Raw genomic sequence first — 18,512 nt, forward strand, 5'->3', positions numbered from 1 at the left:
TAACATAGATGCCGCTGTTTGAATTTCCGGCGAAAACGACAGGTCTCGTGGTGTGACACAGGACTCTCTGTCATTTTTGGCTTTTTTAATTTGTCTGTCGTCCAGAACAGTCGTGCTTCAGTGGAGTCTACCCGATAGCATCACGGACGTGACCTAACTGGAGCCCGATCGCGGCATTTTGCCGAGAAGCCTCTGTTTTCGTTCTACTATTGGTATTTGAACATATCATTTGATCCAACAATCTTGATTATTTCTCTTCAATTTTTTTTGACCATGTCCAATCCTAATAGGATCATATGAACCTCCACATAGTAGAGGTTTTTGTATTAACAGATGTCAGCCACTTGCTCAACCTATTAGGTCCATACCCTGACTCAACCACAAATTGAAAAACAATATGTGTACTTGCCAGACCCAGGATTCAAACCTGGGACCCACGGCGTTATAGTCCAACGCTTAAGCCGCGCGGCCACCGTGGGTGGCTCTTTAGTTTAGCCGCGTCTATTTAATTAAATCTAGTTAGCCATTTCAATTTTAGTACCGAGCCAGCCTTATATCTATTCTTCAATGTATTATAAATTCCTTTTTGTCATAATATAGTTTAGTGTCAAAGTCGTAACTTGGCTTTCATTTATTTATTGTTTCTATATTCTACACTTGTTTGATTTATCTATCACGGTCTTTAAGACCGTGTGGCACCCCAAATTACCAAGTTTTTTTAGCTCGTATTCTTGTTTGTCCGGTGGTTGTTTATCCAGTACAAATCTTGCAATCGAACTTCCCGACTAGCTAGACATTTAAACTTTTAGAATATATCAGAATTTAGCCATCTTTAAGTAGAATTGAATTCATTTTCAGTTAATTCTGTTTTGTATGAAAAATTATTTCGGAATAAATCCGTAATCCAATCCACTATTATTGGTTGCTAAGGGGGTGGTCAGAGCAACTAAATTATTAATATATACGTGCGTTACTATGGAAATCAAAATGACATTTCAGTATTCTATATATTTTGTTTGTTTGTTGCAAAATAGCAATTGACAATTATTAATTGCCTTATTTGTCCTAAATTATTAATACAAGTTTATATATTTTAAGTTTATATAGTTCAACATAAAATTTAAAAACGTGGTGTTTAAAATGTTCTTTTTATCTTGTAATTATTTAATCCTCCATTTTAGTTGTCAGTGGCGAGGTTTCGAATGGAAGCGATGATGTTTGAGAGAAAGATCAGGTGACCCACGCCCTAGTGATCGTCTCATGTTTCTACCGAGTTAATTGTCTTTTGTTTTGTGATTGTGATTATTATATCACAATCACAAAATTATTCATAACAATATGAACACTTACTCTGTCGATCAATTGCAAGGCATCGATGAGATCTCTGGCATGGCGGCCACTCCTTAGGATTCCAGTCAAAGAAGCAATAATTACGACGAAGATGTCGAAAATCATGAGAATTTGTAAAGTGTCATCGGATCCAGTACCCCGGTCGGCCGATACAACGTTTGGTTCAGCCATACCGTATATTCCGGCAGCAACTAAAATAACATTAAAACATATCATTTTGAAAAACTTCAAAAAGTCTGTGTGAGAAAAAGAATCGGTGTGTGTACAATCACCAAATATAAATACTCCCCCTAAAAGTATGCCTCAAATCACGCATCAGAACTCCATTTCAAATCATAAATAACCAGCCCTGCAAAAGTTGACAACCCCCGATAATTATTGTTCATATCACATTCATTTCTATGTGCTTCTAAGCCGAAAATTTCTCAGAAGGGCCCTCCGGCCTGTAGGCACCGAGCTAAATTTACAGTAAGCCGGCTCGCACATCACAACTCGCCTCGTGTGCCTTACCGCCATAAATCAAATTTTCTGAGAACAGGCGGCCAGTGTTGCATGACACAACCTCGCACATCTATCTAGCGACAGTCGCGCGTAGCCTTCGAAACGTATTGATATTTCAATGCGGCGATCGGCGAGCCGGTATAGGAATGACCAATTCGTATGTGTTTCTTTGTGACTTCGACCCTCCGACTCGGAGCCCGAGAAGGATGCAACATGTCGAATGCAACAACCAGATGTTTTTTTCAGACGAAACAGTTGCATTCGGTCGATCTGCGAAGCTCCATTTGGCAACACGTGTTATGTTGTTTCGTTAAATAACGATGACGTCACATCGACGTATTCGACACGTTTTTAGGCGAGACGAGTTCCAATGTGCGAGCCGACTAAGGGTTTCGGAGCTTCAACAAGTAAACCGCCCCGCAAGCCCCTCTCCCGCATCTTACGAGGGGTAGACGAATATAATTGATCAGTCTGGAATTCACCCTGGAGGTAGAAAGATAATCGTGGACCCGGTGGGCCCCACGCGAGTGTCCGTTGCCCACGCAGCGGATGCATCATCACAAAGTAAACTCCACCCGATTTCTCAAATCAGTCTAGTATTCCCATGTTAATAAATATTCGTATAACCCCTACCACGCAAGATCGTAATAAATAAAAGTTGTCCGGTGGAACAACAAGTGAATACTGTGAATTGTCACAAAAACAAACCTACCCTTGCAATGCCAGGGAAGTGAACGTTATCGGCAAACCGTTTTAAAAATCAATGTTTATCATAATGTAATACTACCAATGCTTGTCTATGTTTTAGTGTATAATTTAATATAATAAATCCAGCTCTGCGCGGTACTTTCAAATCAAAAATGTGAGTTATCAATATAATATAATGTGACCATCCTCGGTGTCTCTCTCAAATCCCCAAGATACCAGGACCTGAACAGAATCATCACACGTGAGTTCATCGTCTTACCTCGGTATTAGCACTTATTTACGCGCAGTGACGTCTCTAGACAAAATGCCGCCCCTAGGCAGTGCCAAAATGCCGCTACATTTTTGTTATACTTACAGTCCTTTCATGAATCCAATATCTAAGAAATGTGTTGTATTGATACATTATTAACAAGATATATGTATACCACTAAATCTAATTTAAATGCCATAAATGCTTCAATAGACAATATTGCGAGACCACGATTTCAGGTAAGTACATTTAAAAATACACCTGACAACTTCCAAAACTCGCGAGTGACTAAAATGTGCACGTGTCATTGCTGTTCAATAAGGACGTGACGTCCAAGGACAATGGAAGTATACTAGACATCGCGTACCCGACAAAAAAAATTAAGCCCTGTTAAAACTGTTATAGAAATTAATATATTTTGTTTCAAACCAGTGAGCTATTTTTTTAAAGGAAAGATATTTCCGTTATTACTATGTTTAAGTAGCTATTTCTATATATAAATAATGATTCTCCTCGATTTGCCACCCTTCGGTTAAATGCCGCCCCCAAGCGACGCTCAATCTGCCGACCCCCACGGGACGTCACTGTGTACGCGCGTTAGAAGTTATACTTCTTTGGCGTAACAAAACAAAACTTGTCATAACCTAGATTCTTCGACTAGCTCTTAATTATCTTGTTAAATTACACACTCAAGAAAAAGGACCGCTTATTGGAACACCGTTGGTTTATTTCTATACACTTTAACTTATACTACTAAATTATATAATTATTTATCGTTGTTTTTATTTTTAAGTAACAACTGCCACTATCATGTTTAATAGTTTGTTTACGTAAGGAATTGCAAATGGCCGACAATAATAAATTCACTGCCTAGGCAACGGAACAATTCTAAACTATAATATTATTATACTGTATAATCGTCACGATGGCGTAAAGGCATTGCGTTCGGCTGATAACCGAACAATCGGTGGTTCGAATCCAATCGAGTGCGTTTATTTTTGTGTGAAAAAATAAATTATGTGTTACATGTCACGCGCCAAAAATACACTCTGATCTGATTTTCCAAACGCGCCTAAAGAAGTATAATTTCAAAAATTGGGATACCGCTGGGTGTCTTTTTGGCTGGTTCTCTAGTGGTTGTATAATATATCTCTGAGGCTCAATAAAACAACGTTACATTCTTAAATCATGTGAATAATTATTAGTTAAATAGAAAAACAGTTTATTAAATTATTAGCAAGTGCAAATACGCTATAACTAAAATTTCGAGAGATCCCGACATCGGTTAGTAGTAATTAAGATAATATTAATACTTTGATTTACAATACAAAAGCTGACTGCCAAAAATTAAAGAAATTTAGAAAGCGCTTCAGTAGGTCTATTCCTATTCTACACTTATCGACCGCTAAAGTGATAAAGTGATAAATATAACGGGTAACTAGGGAAGGTTTGTATCAAAGTATTTGCACTTATTGTAACAATTACAATAAGTTGGTTGTAATTGTTGCAATAAGTGCTATATTTTAACAGCACTTCTCTTAGCTGTGATAAAATTTAGAGTGAGATAGACAGATTTGACTGTATAGACGGCTAACTTATTGAACAATTATAATACCTCAATACAAATATGTAATAAATACTATCACTTTAGCGGTCGATATTCGCCTTGTGTATAGAATAGACCCGCAGGAGTATTACTAGTTAAGATAACATAGGCGCGAGTTTGTATCCTGATGAGCGTCGTATTTTTTCAAAAAGATTTTTCCTACCGGTTATAATATATTTCTCTGACGTGTTTTCAAATTATGTATAACACACGTCATTATATATATATTATATACGCAAGATTTCAGAGTGTGAAGTTAGAGCAACTGGATGAGTGGATATGCAGCGCTCGAAATGGAAAAGTTTACGAACCGGAGCGCTCGACAAATTTTCTGAAGATATTTATTTACATAGTCATCAAATCGTATGTGTATTTTATAAAAATAAGAGTATCAGATTTTCTATTCTATGGCCTATCTAGCTCAGAGGGTCAACAAATTTTTTCCACGAGACGGAGCGATAATTTTACAAATTTCACGAGCCGGAACGGCGCTCCGGTGCGTTCCATTCGATTTCGAGCCCTGTGGATATGGCATTAAAAATATTTAAAATATCACTTACGAAACATGCAGCCAAATACGATACTACAAACATACCAGCCCGGTGAGTATCTGATTGTCCAACTTGGGCTTTCTCCGTCATTTGTTTCAATTCTTTTAAATCTGACCGGGATAAAACAAATGGCGCGGGATATCCATAAAATTGCGAACATAAATGAATTAATTTTTCCATATTTGATGTCCTCTTTTTGTATAGTTTTGTTTCTTGTCCAAAACCTTGTCCATCTGTTCCAAATAGCTGAGAATGGCCTATTATGGTTCCTCTTTTGGATATTCGTTTTCATTCTACAAACTGCGAGAGAATATTACATTTATTTTAATATTAAGAACAATAATTCTTTATGTCTTTTTTATTATTGTCTACGAGTCTGATTTCTACTATTATCTACACGAATTCAATTGTCTAGCTACGAAAAATTGTAAACAATATCTACCTATTAATTATGAAACATATTTCGTTCAATAAACCACCATTAATATCAGTAAAGTAGTGTCCACTGTAGCTGTAAACCGTCATTTCAAACTAATCCTTATTAATCGAAATTATTGTTTTATGACATTAAAAAAACTTCCAAAACAATCATAAATCATTTTATAGACAACACAACCTAATAAATCACCAATTTTTTATTTGTATCATATCTTCAATCTGCATTAATTAATATTTCAAAACAGCGGCGTGTGGCCAGTATAGCTGATAAATCAGTGCTATTTTTCAAAACTGGACATGTCCACTAGGTATTCACTCCTCACAGATAAATGAACTTTTCAAATAAAAACACAGAGCGAAAACACGCACGCGACAAAAACCAAACTGTCAGATTGTATGACAACATACTTGGTCACGTGACTCAATACAGTCCCGCCGTTAGCTGAAAGCGACATGTCTTGAATGTCAACCTACTTTTTGAAACCTCTTTTCAATATGAAATTGGTGTTTTGTGGCTATTTTTGAAAGTCAACAAAGTGTGTATGAGGTTATAGAATGATATTCCTATAATAACTCATTTTCGGCATATATGGGACATGTCCAGTTTTGAAAGTTAACCACTGAAATGGGAACGAATCTCAATTATTCAGAGAATGTTCCTAATGTCATGTCACATCATGACACATTGTTGGTTGGAATTTAGAATTGTGTAAGGATATTAATACTGATGGCTGATAATTAAAAAAGATATTAATAATTTTAGATATTTTAAGTATTATGCTGATTATGACTCTGATGGGTGGGCCATGTATCAAGAATGGACAGTGCTCAACCGCGAATGAAATCATGTATACTTAATGTGACCAGACGTGTCCCGTTTTCAGGCGGCGTGTCCCGGTGTCCCCGAACACAGCTTTGGGACGCCAAAATGTTCCGTTTCCGAAAAGAATGAAACTTGTGACTAAAATACAGAAATATTTGATGAGTATTCACTTTTTTCTAATTACTTACAATACACCGCAAAAGTGTTTGAATGGAACACTGGGAATGTTTCAACCGAAAGTCGTTGTGTGGAGTTGTTCAGACACTTTCGCGCCAATAATTTGGATCACAAAAATTTTCGTATAATTATTGAATATATTTTATGCCTGCCCAGCACCAGTGGCAAAGACTCCATACAAGGCGATTATTTGAAGCCTACATTCTTAAGAAAAATATTTTTTAATTGCATATTGACTTATTTAAACAATCACTTGATTATATTCTATAAAATAATTTATTTTGCCAACGAGAGATGCCGTATGTATAGGAATGTATTACAAAATAATAACAAAGCAATCTGCAAAGGTTTTAAAAAATATACCACAGTGCGCCATCTGTCTTAACGTAAATAAAAGTCGCATTATGTTTCAAATAATTCTCATTTTTTTTCATATGGACTTTACGTCACGTAGCCCTGCCCAGTCTATCGAAATGTATGAACTAAGGTAAGCTCCGATCGCAGAGCCTAAAATTAAATAATTAATAATTAGATAATTTAAAAAATAATTTCTATGGTGTTTAATCGAATATTAATAAATATAGACTGTTTTTAAAAATAAAAAGAACTTTTATCTAATGATTTTTGATGTGTATAAATGTTTTGAAGATATACGTTCTTAATTTAAACTTAATTTTATGTCATCAGTGAGTTTTTGTAGTTTCATTAAATCAGTGTGTCGTTGTCAGATCTCCACAGCCTACCTGTTTCCAAAAGTCATCCTTCACCACTGCCCGGCACTAATGCACCAGTATAAATAATGGTCTTCTCTCTTATGCATAAGTTGTAGTCGAGTGAAAAAACACAGTAGAAATACATTCGTTTTTGAAATTAACACCAGATATACTAAATTTGTTCTTCGGAAAAATATAACATCAGATAAATTTTCATGTATTCGTACCTGTGTGTACTTTTCATTATTAAATAAAATAATATGTACTATTAAAAAAATATGTAAGAACTCAAGCATTGTATGCGCCTACTGAAACATATCTACCGATAATCTTCAAATAAATAAATAAAATAGGTAACCTAATAATATAACATGAAAAAACATTACTATCTTGTCAATTGTATTGTACGAAAGTGTGAGGCACCTAAAATGGATAAGTACCTACCTTTGGGGGAAAAATAAATGGTCACGTTATGTATAATACTAGACCGGATGATCGGAGGTCGTTTGGCAGCACAGACTCCAGTGGTTGGACCGTGTCAACAAAGATGCTAGCACATCCGGCACAGATACCTAGAGGGCACTGGGCCAGGTTAGGGGAGATGGAGACAGTTCTAGACAGAGGCTATGACATGGGTTGATGGGTTAAATAATGATAATGATGAAAAACTAGACTAACACCAATATGAAAAATTAAACACTTACAGAAACAAACATTAAATTGTATTTATTTGAATTTATTCCATTCTTTCAACACACAAATAAATACATAGATATTCTAAAGATTCTACATTGGTACTGTATTGAAGAAAGCTTTTCTTTAAAGCTTTATCGATGGCTGATTTATGTTTCTTTCCATCTTCAGTCATTTTTAATTATCCTGTGCTTCCATATTGTGGCTCTATACTTTTTATTTTGAATGCTCATCCATATTGTACCAATATTATTAGCAACGTGATCGTTTGTCCGACAGTCTAAAAAATATTAAAAGATTTAATCAATTGAGAGACCGAGGATTAAATGCAGTGCCGTATCAATGTATTTTAGCGCCCGGGGCAGTATCAAAAAATGCGCCTCTTATGCATAAAATTATGTTATAATATCTAATATATAAATGCATTATATATCATCATCATCATCAGCCTGAATATATCCACTGCTGGATGAAGACCTCTTCAAGCTGCTTCCACTTCTCTCGGTCCTGTGCATTGCGCTGCCACGTACTTCCGCAGAACTTTATCATTTCATCGATCCAGCGTCCTCTAGGTCTACCTTGCGGACGTTTTGTACTTCTCGGATACCACTGGATGACTAGATTTGTCCAACGATTGTCTCTTCTTTGAGCTATGTGTCGAGCCCATCTCCATTTAAAGCTTTTATATATATTTATAAAGATACCTCGAAAATAACCGCGGTGTATTCATAAATGCATCCAGAAAAAAAATCAGTCCACCCTCATGAAATACAATCACGACTCAAAACTTTCTGTCGTTCATTGAAGGGTAACGATAATTCTAAACGATACAATACTTACATTGGCAATAACCGATCGATCGATATTCTTCATGTCCATACAAGTGAAGACGATTGGACGTTGTATCATAACCTCCAAACATATCTTTAAATCAGTTCTTAGACATTTTTCAGTAGTCGCAGCAAGCGCTTTTATGGCGATGTGCTCTGCCTTTTTAGCCTGAGAATAAAATTGTAATTATCAATATTTTATTCCAATAAAGAATAAACATACTTAAAACACTCAAATATGCTAAATTTCGATTAAAATTGTTGGAATAGATGATACCTCCCAGCCCTGGTACTCCGAAAGAGGACTGGAGAGTGCGAAGTGGCAGTACCTCAGAGTAATAATATATAGAGAGCGCATATTTTTCAGCAAAATGAAGCCGTCTTTCTTTCGTATAATGCACTGTAGAACATTGATTTTATTATTATCAACTTAACTATGAAACGTTATACCATCGTGTTGCTCTCAGTACGGCTACCAAATTTAAGCACAATATAGTTAACAATACAAAAACCTTCAGAACAGAACGCAGGAGCTTGCAAATGAAAGGCGCAAAACAGGTTTAAAGGTAAATATCTCAAAGATAAAATCAATGATAAACTGCTTTACTGAACCAAAAGTAATTCTTAATTAACTATTTCTTTCATTCAACGAATAATTCACAAGATTTACCAATGTACTATTCTAATTATTTAACTTATATAATTCTGAAAACACTCATGAGAAAATATAGCCAATAGAAAAAATCTTTTTCGAAAAAAGTAAGACACCCGGCAGGAATCGAATCTACGTCTCTTGGGTTTCGCGCCCTGTGCATTACCACTATGCTACGACTGCCATGATTAATATCTCGGATCCAGCCTAAATACCCAAAATAAGACAGCAGAGGAGATAAAAATCCGCCTTATCTCGTATCCTCTTGCAAGCGACTGGTGGGGTCGAAAATTCTAGGTCAAAGAAGTAAACTTCTAATATATAAAACAATTATAAGGCCAGTGGTCACTTATGGCTGTGAGACTTGGTGCTTAACTCAAAACGAGGAAAATAAATTAGCTGTCTTCGAGCGCAAAATACTCCGAAAATTAATCTTTGGACCCACGTTGGAAAATGGGAACTACGGAATAAAAATGAACCACGAGTTGGAAGAGCTGATTGAACAGCAAACAATCATATAAGATACTGTAAATCCCAAAAACTACGACGGGCGGGACATGTGGAGAGAATGCTTGAAGTTAGAGCGCCAAGGATCATGACGAAGTGGCTATCCCAACGGAAGAGACCCAGAGGCCGTCCAAGAAGGAGATGGGCTGACACCGTAGAAGTGGACTGGCTTCATATAGGAAGACCCGGTAACTGGAGAAGTGTGGCGAGAGACTGGAGCGAGTGGAGAAGGCCAAATCCCACCTGGGATGTAGCGCCGTGGAAGAAGTTTTCAGAATTATGTATGTTCAATAATTAGAATAGTACATACTAATTTTAATCAAATATTCATAGGTATAATAATAACCGTAGCTGGAAAAATCATTGCAACACTTGATTTGAAATATTGAGCACCTCTAATCGAAACTGGTACATCTTAAAAAATAATATCGGTGTTCCAAAGAACCCATTGTCGTTTTTTTTTCATTATTCACTCATAGAACCAACCCCCATATTCGACCTTTTCACTGAAACCCAACCCTTAATAAGATGGGGGGTATTATCAGCTCTGATTATAAATAATACGTACCGTTGTTGAAACTCTATTACAGCTTTCCATCATGAATATTATTTTTGAAATGTATCCAAAGCTCCATGATATGTTCATGAGAGTATACTCCACTATATCTGGTGAATCTGTCGAAAAGAAACGAAATAAATAATTATTATTCGTTGTATAAACAATATAATCAATGTTAGCTAAATTGTGAATCAATAAAATATTTTTTTTAAGTACATATTATAACCAAAGTGATTGAACAAGTTAAGGCTATTTTATACATCAGTTGAGGCATGGTCTAAAAAGATCGTGGCTAGGCGACGGGCGGATTGTGCAAATGACGCATGCCGAACGAAATATAATTTGTTATGTAAATCCAACATGCGTCCATTTAATGTTCTGTTTATTGTTCTATTAGTAACAGATACAGACTCATTCATAATCCATAAAAATGTGTCACAAAGTGCGTGAGTGTACGAACCGGGTGACCCAAAACAACAATACCGATACTCGAGTGAAAGTTGAAACCAGACCACGGAGCCATCATAAACCATCACAAAGGTCAATGTCTGGTACTCTGTTCCATCACCCCTACCCCTAGATCCGACCCCCTCATCTCCCCTTAAAATAATTACAGTCCACTTAAAAAACTCAACCAATAGGTATAATTGAATATAATATACAAACTTTGCTTTGGTCAATATTAAATGTGGTAAGTAGTCGGAGTTGAGGATGGTTTTCGTTAATAGAACCCATACAATTAAGAATACCTTATTTATAATATAACAATATGTTGAAATTTTAAATGATCCACATTACAATGCATAATATAGTATTCATGTTGGGCATACTATGTGCAAATATTAATACCTATTTTATTGATGATGAAGTAAACTGATATCACCAGTTGCATGGGCGTGAAGATGAAGACGATCGTGAAGACCAACCCGAAGGACTGATTGAAGATTCTCGCTGCTTTCATGAGAAGTTCTCGGGACCGCAAAACGGCGGACATCTTGGCGCTTATGTCACCGTAAGTGTTACTACATTTTGGATAAGGTAAGAGGTCTCGAATCGTGTGTCGCGGTAATCCTAAAAATTACGGGCACTACTTAAATAAAACACAATAATGATAAATGTAGTACTAGCCTCGTTATAAGACGGTTCTGACCTAATCTCCAAATGGGGGATTAACTTAGTGGAAGTTGTATGATATATATTGTTATGCAGTGGCGAAGGGTGGCGGTAGCCTGTTAAGATCCGACATAACTAGTGCTCATTAAACTTTGTCAGTCATTCGTATTTGTTTTTATGGAACTAAGACTACAATAATTTACAGATGGTGTTGGTCAGTTTTTAAAAATCAATTAAACATTGCCTAAATCAAACCAAAATAGTTTTGGTATGCTATGGGCGATTCGACAAAATAATGCACACTTTTTCATTAATTCTTTCGACCATGTCCGATTCTAATAGGATCATATGGGCTTCCACAGAGTGGAGGTTTGTATTGACAGATTTTGTTTTTACGAGAAATGGATGTCAGCCACTTGCTCCACCTATTAGGTCCATACTCTGACTCATACACAAATTGAAAAACAACATGTGTACTTGCCAGACCCAGGATTCGAACCTGGAACCCTCGACACTATAGGCCGGCGCTTAAGCCACGCGGCCATCGTGGGTGATTAATACTTATTTATTTTCGTTGAACTAAAAATACATATTACACGTCACGCCCTGCCTAACCAAACCATAGTAGGTAGATAAAAAATATTATTCTTTATATAAAATATCCAAAATTATGTATGTTTTAATAGCATAATTTTAGTTATTTTATAGATGCACTATTATTTTTTGACTGTTATATATTATGGCTAGGTTTTAGCAGTATTTAATTTGTAATATCAATAAAATAATAAATAAATATCAATGATATCAATGATATCAATATAAATAAATAAATATCAATGAAAACAAATACATATGACTGACAAAGTGTATTGTGGACTATTTATATCGTATCTTAACAGCCTACCTCCACCCTTTGCAACTGTTGTTATAATAGTGCCGGCTATAGCTTATAAGATGGTGGGGTCAGATATTACGAAACAGTAGTCCACACCATAAATAAATCCCTAAAATATATTATTTTTAAATACTTAATAAAATTAATTTACTATGTAAACATCGACAAAATATAAATGAATTTAGGTAGGTACATACATGTTTAATTAATTCGTACAGTAGGTAGGTACCTACATTAATTTGTTTGATTTACAATAAATATGTCGTCAGGGCTCGAAATGGACTGGAGTGCACCGGAGCGCCGGTCCGGTTCGTGGGATCCACAAAACTATCGCTCCGTCCCGTGAAAAAAAAATGTTTGAACTTCTGAGGTAGATAGGACAAATTTAATAACAGAAATCTAACACGCTTGTTTTTTTTTTATAAAATATACACAAAATTAGATAAGTAGCTATGTTAATACTTTCGGAAAATTATCGAGCGCTCCGGTTCGTAAAATTGTCTATTTCGAGCGCTGTAACGTCGTAAGTTAGAAGAAATCGATGATGACAATGAAACAAATATTTATATTCTTTCGTCATTTTCATTTAATTGTTACCTTGTATAATCCCCGTGAGCCCCTAAGGTAGAGAGGAAACTGTATATTATTATCTTGAGATTTGTTGTTTCCCATTTGTTTTATTTCAATTCAATATACCGTCGCCGAGTTGTCATGCAATTTTTGAATCGTGCAGTTTCAAAGCTGTTCAAGCAGCCTGCTTAGATTTAGTACTTATGAGAAATTTTATTTCTGCTTCGATCTTTTACGGTCGCGGAGGCTTTTAAGTTTCACATTTCCCCAGCAGAGGCGCTGGCGGTCAAAGACTAAAATAAATAATGCAAGCTCTTACGTTATCATAAATGTATTCCCAATATTTCCTTTGCATTTTGGGGCATAGTAAGTTCATGTTTAACTTTCAAGCTATTTCGCGTTTTCAAGCAAGTATTCATATTTTATGATACTGCTTGATTCAAAAATTGCTCTCCTGGTGAGCGTCTAGGACGATTCAGCACCGGGACAACTGGGCGCCACGCAATCGAATGAAATTCGAAAATAAATGGACGTTAGGTACTTTTAGAATATTTAATTAATATTTATATTTAAATTATTATTTAATACTTGATGAGAATTTAAATAGGCACGCGTAAATAATGATTTAATTGTCTTTATTTTAATATAAAGCCTCAAGTATTATAGTTCTTAATCCACAATAAAAAAACATTATTTTAAGAGTAAAATGAATTAAAACTACTAAGAGTAGATAGAAACTGATTAAAATTCATCTCTACTTTCTGTATAAAATCGCAACGAACGTCTATTTATCTCATTCGACAGTGCGGCTCCCAATTGTCTTGGCGCCCAGTTGTCCCATTCCCTCTAGCGACCAATGGGTGGCGCCAAATCGTCCCGTTCCGTCATATATTAAATTGCATAATAATAATATCTATTGTGATTGTTTCCCATTCAATAAACCATCATCGATTTGTCCTGACGTCCAGTAGGTGACGCCAAATCATCCCATTCACTGCTCCTCCCCTCTATTAATTTGCATAAATAATATCAACTGTATATCACTATGGGGATAAACAACTCAACCCGTGTCAGCATATTGATTGGCGATATTGATTATTGTGCAATATAATATGGCGAATTATCTAAAAATGTGCTCTAAGCTATAACTGAATAAATCAATTAATTAATCGATTACACTTACTGCAGTCCAACCATTTTGGAGGGTTCATATGTACGGTTAAAGTTTTGAGTGCGATGTTAACTAGTGCTAGCTTTTCGTTTAACATGTAGATACAACTGGATACCATAACTACGTGAAAACACGTGCACACGTACAGGGTGAAGAACATTACAACGCAGATATTATATAGCAGGCGACCTGAAAATATAAAATGTTAAACTATATACAATATGGTGTCATCTACGAATGTAGTCGGTTTGATATGTGAATGCTTTTTTTTTTTTGTGATTTTACCGAGGCTTTGACTGCGACTTGCTGTCATATCGTCTCTTTTCTTCTAGAAGGGGATCCGTCAATCAGGTCCTCACTCCTATTCTGTTAAATAACTTTACAATTTTTGCCTAGCTCTTCCATCTTATCCACCGCCAGGACACCCTTCAATTCATCAACATTCTCATAGATATCCGCAATTCGCAACTGTACTCTGCGAAGTTCATATTTAGGGCATTGTAGTGTTATATGTACAATGTCCTCTAAAACATGACATTCATCGCAGAGTTGCGATTCGCTTCTTCCCATGAGGACATCAAATCTTTGCCCATTGTGTGCCCTGTTCTTAGCCTCAGTATTAACTTAAGCTCCTTCTTCGTCAAAGGAGACTCTACAAACCAGGGCACCTCTAGTGATGATGGTAGAATAGACTTACTCCATTTCCCCTTTTCTAATGATGCCATATGGTGAAAATCTATCCACATACTTTGGCCCATTTTCTTTATAGCCTCATTCCAGTCCAATGTGAATGCTTATTTATCGTTTCTGCTTTATCTTGTTTGGGGACATATTATTGATTAACAATGGATTTTGCAGAGAAGCGGTGTATTTTGTTTTCCACAATACATACTTGAGTATATTTATTTATTATTACAGTGTATACAATAATCACTATTCATAATATCGTAATTATAACCGATGTGCCGAAGGGCAGAAACTCGAGTGATGTTGGATGGCTAACAATAATTATTATGGATCAAGTCCATCAAAATGAATCCTGAGATAATTGGGCCTAAAATTAAAACCTTTTGTAAAATTCACGAATTTTTTCACTGTATATACTTACCTGATACTTAGTGTGATAGTACATAGATCAATTTAAATAAATAGTCGAAACATTAAGTATATTCAGGCTTTATTAATATTAGCAAATTAATATCAGCAAATTAATGTTAGCAAATGCCTCTTTATACTGCCGAAGGAACTGTCAAAATGAACATGATTCACATTCAATTTGATGTCTTATCAATACTATTATTACCATTTATGCCGAAAATTGTAGAGCTATGATTGTGATATAAACACACAATATAGACATCTTTTTTATCTAGCCACTGAACCAAAAAATAATCGAATTTTATGAAAATTGGACTTGATCCATAATTATTCTGAACCACCCGGTTATCAATCTAGACAGATCAAAACACTGCATTCCTATCATATAATTAAACTTCAACAGAGCAAGTTTTACCTCATTGAGGTTTTGAGAAAATGTTTTGCGGTATTTTCGTATAGGTACAACTATGATGTAGGTATTACTACGCTAGGTTTTCACCCTCAGGTCCTGATCGATCCTCGGTGATGGCACAATCTATGTATGTGACTTTCTCAAAGCCTGGGTATTTGTGATAGTTTCTCTTCTATTACAAAAATGGCTACTCCCTTTCACTACACTATTCTCATTGGACCTAATATATATACTACTTCACCATATTCGATCCTAAGACGGTCATGTGGGCTCTACAGAATGAAGGGTGTATTAACAGATTTTGTTTTTACGAAAAATGGATATTAGCCACTTGCTCAACCTATTAGGTCCATACTCTGACTCCAAACACAAATTGAAAACAATATGTGTATTTTCCTGACCCAGGATTCGAACCTGGGACCCACGACATTACAAGTCGATGCTTAAGCCTCTCGGCCATCGTGACAATATACATTGTATATTTTTATTAAGTAAAGATTAAACTTACCTATTTCTTTTATTCAACGAATAATTCACAAGATTTAAGAATGTACCATTCTGATTATTGAACATACATAATTTTGAAAAACACTTTCTGAGAAAATAAATTATAAGTAATAAGAAAAAATCTTTTTTAAAAAAGTAAGCCACCCCGGCAGGGAATCGAACCCTGCATCTCCTGGGTTTACGCCCCGTCCGTTGTATTTACCTCTATGCTACAAGGCGACGTACTAATTGCGATAAATTTTAACTATTGGCCTTTTTAATAAGGTTCAATTCCCTGCCGGGATGTCTTAATTTTTTCAAAAAGATTTTTTCTATTGGTTATAATATATTTTCTCAGAAAGTGTTTTTCAAAATTATGTATCTTAAAGATTAAACATTGTAGAAATTGTAAATGTGGAGCCTGCTGACAGGAATTCAACATGAATTTCGCATTATCCCGCCGATGCAATGTTTCTATAATAAATACGTTGTTCAACATTCTTGAAAATTATGTTTTGCACAGCTTACCAATGGTCGTAATTTGGTCCAAATATCGCCCAAGTGCCAATTGAGCTATAATTGTCACAGCACACTGAATCACTACGAAGGCGGCAATTTTTGCAAATGTGTTAGTTTTGGTTGGATTCGACGAAACCCAAGACAGTAACACATTACTCTGTAAAATTAAAATAATTAACATAATTAATACTCTTCTGTCATATAGTCACGTGTCACGTGTCTTTGCGAGAGATGTGTTTACATATTCCTAGCTCATGCCTGCAAAATATTATTATAATTAATAAATTGGGAAGCATCGACCGCTCACACTTTGTCGATAGTACAGATAAACGAAGTAAGCAGACACCATTTCATTTTTTGCAAGCATATTTGGACATAGTTATTCAGAAAGTAGCCAGTCCACAAAAAATAAAAAAAATGAGATATGATATAGATCAGATGCGAGAAGGTTTTCTCTACGTTCTGTTGAAAATAGCCAAGCCGCAAAAAAAATATTCTTGAAATAAAATACTATTTACAATTTTAAATACATTTTTAATATCATTTTGTTGCTAAAGTGCCATTATCTCAGCTCGATATTAATGTGGACTGGCTACATTCTGCATAACCACGTTCATTTTTACTCAGGACCACATTTACGGGTTGTGAATGAAAAAAATAATAAGAAAGTTTAAAATGTTATCAGACTGATGGTTCCATCCCGTAGCACATTTTGAACCTTTAAACGAACACAGTCAGTTGGCAAAATCTGCCAAAATCACCAAAACAACAATGAGGTCACCTCACTACATTGACACCTACATTTTTTTTTCATTAAACGTTTTTATCATTTTCTAGATGTCTACACTTTTTCGAAGCATGTCAAAATCACGTTTTTTGTTTTTTTTTAGTGGTTGGCACTATGTATTTTCTATAAGAATATTGTCTATTATCTATGGTCTGTAGGTTGGGTTCTGTTCAAAATATTATCTACGGATATAATATAACGAGTAATTTTAACGTACGCACGCGTAGAATTAATTGAAATTGGCATGCATAATTAATAATAATTCAAAGCACTAATACATTACAGTTGGCACTCTCTATAATTGAATTTAGAGAGGAGGTGATCATTTAAAATATACTAAATTTGTCGCCGTGACAGCGTGATAGTGACGTGACATGCATCTCAATTTGATCACAACTTTATTGCCGCGTCATAATGTGGAAAATATCGTCATTCAACTGTCTGTTGAATGTTGAACCGATAATCGTAATCAAGATGGCGTCAAGTGAAACAAATAAATTTGACATATCGAAACAAGTAGTTGTTATCACCTTGGTTACCCTAAACAACTTTCTAGGGAACTAGTTGATCCACAACCTTACTTTTTAGACAATGTATCGATCGATAAGACGTATATCCACACTTACCTTTTCAATCAATTGCAAGGCATCTATGAGATCTTTCACATGGCAGCCGCTCCTCAGGATTCCGGTCAAAGATGCAGTGCTTATGAAGATGACGTCAAAGCTGATGAGAAATTTTAAGGTGTTATAAAATCCAGTATCCCGGTCACTCGATACAAAGCTTGGTTCAAACACACCGTACGTTCCTACAGCAACTAAAATAACATTAAAATACTTACATAATTTTGAAAAACTTCAAAACTTCTCTGTTAGAAAAAAAATTTGATGCCGCTGGGTCAAATTTCCAAAAATATTTATCTCTGAGGCTCAATAAAAGAACTTTACATTCTTAACCGGTTAAGTGCCCAAAGCGTCTTTGGACGCCCTAATTACACCAATTTGTATGTTAAATACTATCAATTAACTAATTGCGGCATAGAAAGGATTAAATCATGTGAATAATTCGTTGATCAAAAAAATAGTTTATTAAATTATTAGCAA

General features: G+C 35.4%; 1 protein-coding gene across 2 annotated transcripts in view; it reads right to left on the reverse strand.

The window, feature by feature from the left end:
• Positions 1-7,822: 7,822 nt before the first annotated feature.
• The window catches only part of LOC147069401 (uncharacterized), a 38,287-nt gene continuing 27,597 nt past the window's right edge, over positions 7,823-18,512 (reverse strand). For both annotated transcript variants that reach the window (XM_085950109.1, XM_085950108.1), the window contains exons 3-9: positions 18,036-18,226; positions 16,632-16,779; positions 14,120-14,296; positions 11,208-11,429; positions 10,368-10,474; positions 8,651-8,809; positions 7,823-8,090 (exon numbers count right to left, since the gene is read on the reverse strand). In XM_085950109.1, coding sequence (XP_085806235.1) covers positions 8,040-8,090; positions 8,651-8,809; positions 10,368-10,474; positions 11,208-11,429; positions 14,120-14,296; positions 16,632-16,779; positions 18,036-18,226 — 1,055 coding nt within the window. In that variant the 3' untranslated portion in view covers positions 7,823-8,039. The remainder of the gene's footprint in view (positions 8,091-8,650; positions 8,810-10,367; positions 10,475-11,207; positions 11,430-14,119; positions 14,297-16,631; positions 16,780-18,035; positions 18,227-18,512) is intronic.

Source organism: Rhyacophila brunnea, unplaced genomic scaffold, assembly GCF_057557595.1.
Source record: "Rhyacophila brunnea isolate RB1 unplaced genomic scaffold, BYU_Rbru_1.0 scaffold_23, whole genome shotgun sequence".
Lineage (NCBI taxonomy): Eukaryota > Metazoa > Arthropoda > Insecta > Trichoptera > Rhyacophilidae > Rhyacophila > Rhyacophila brunnea.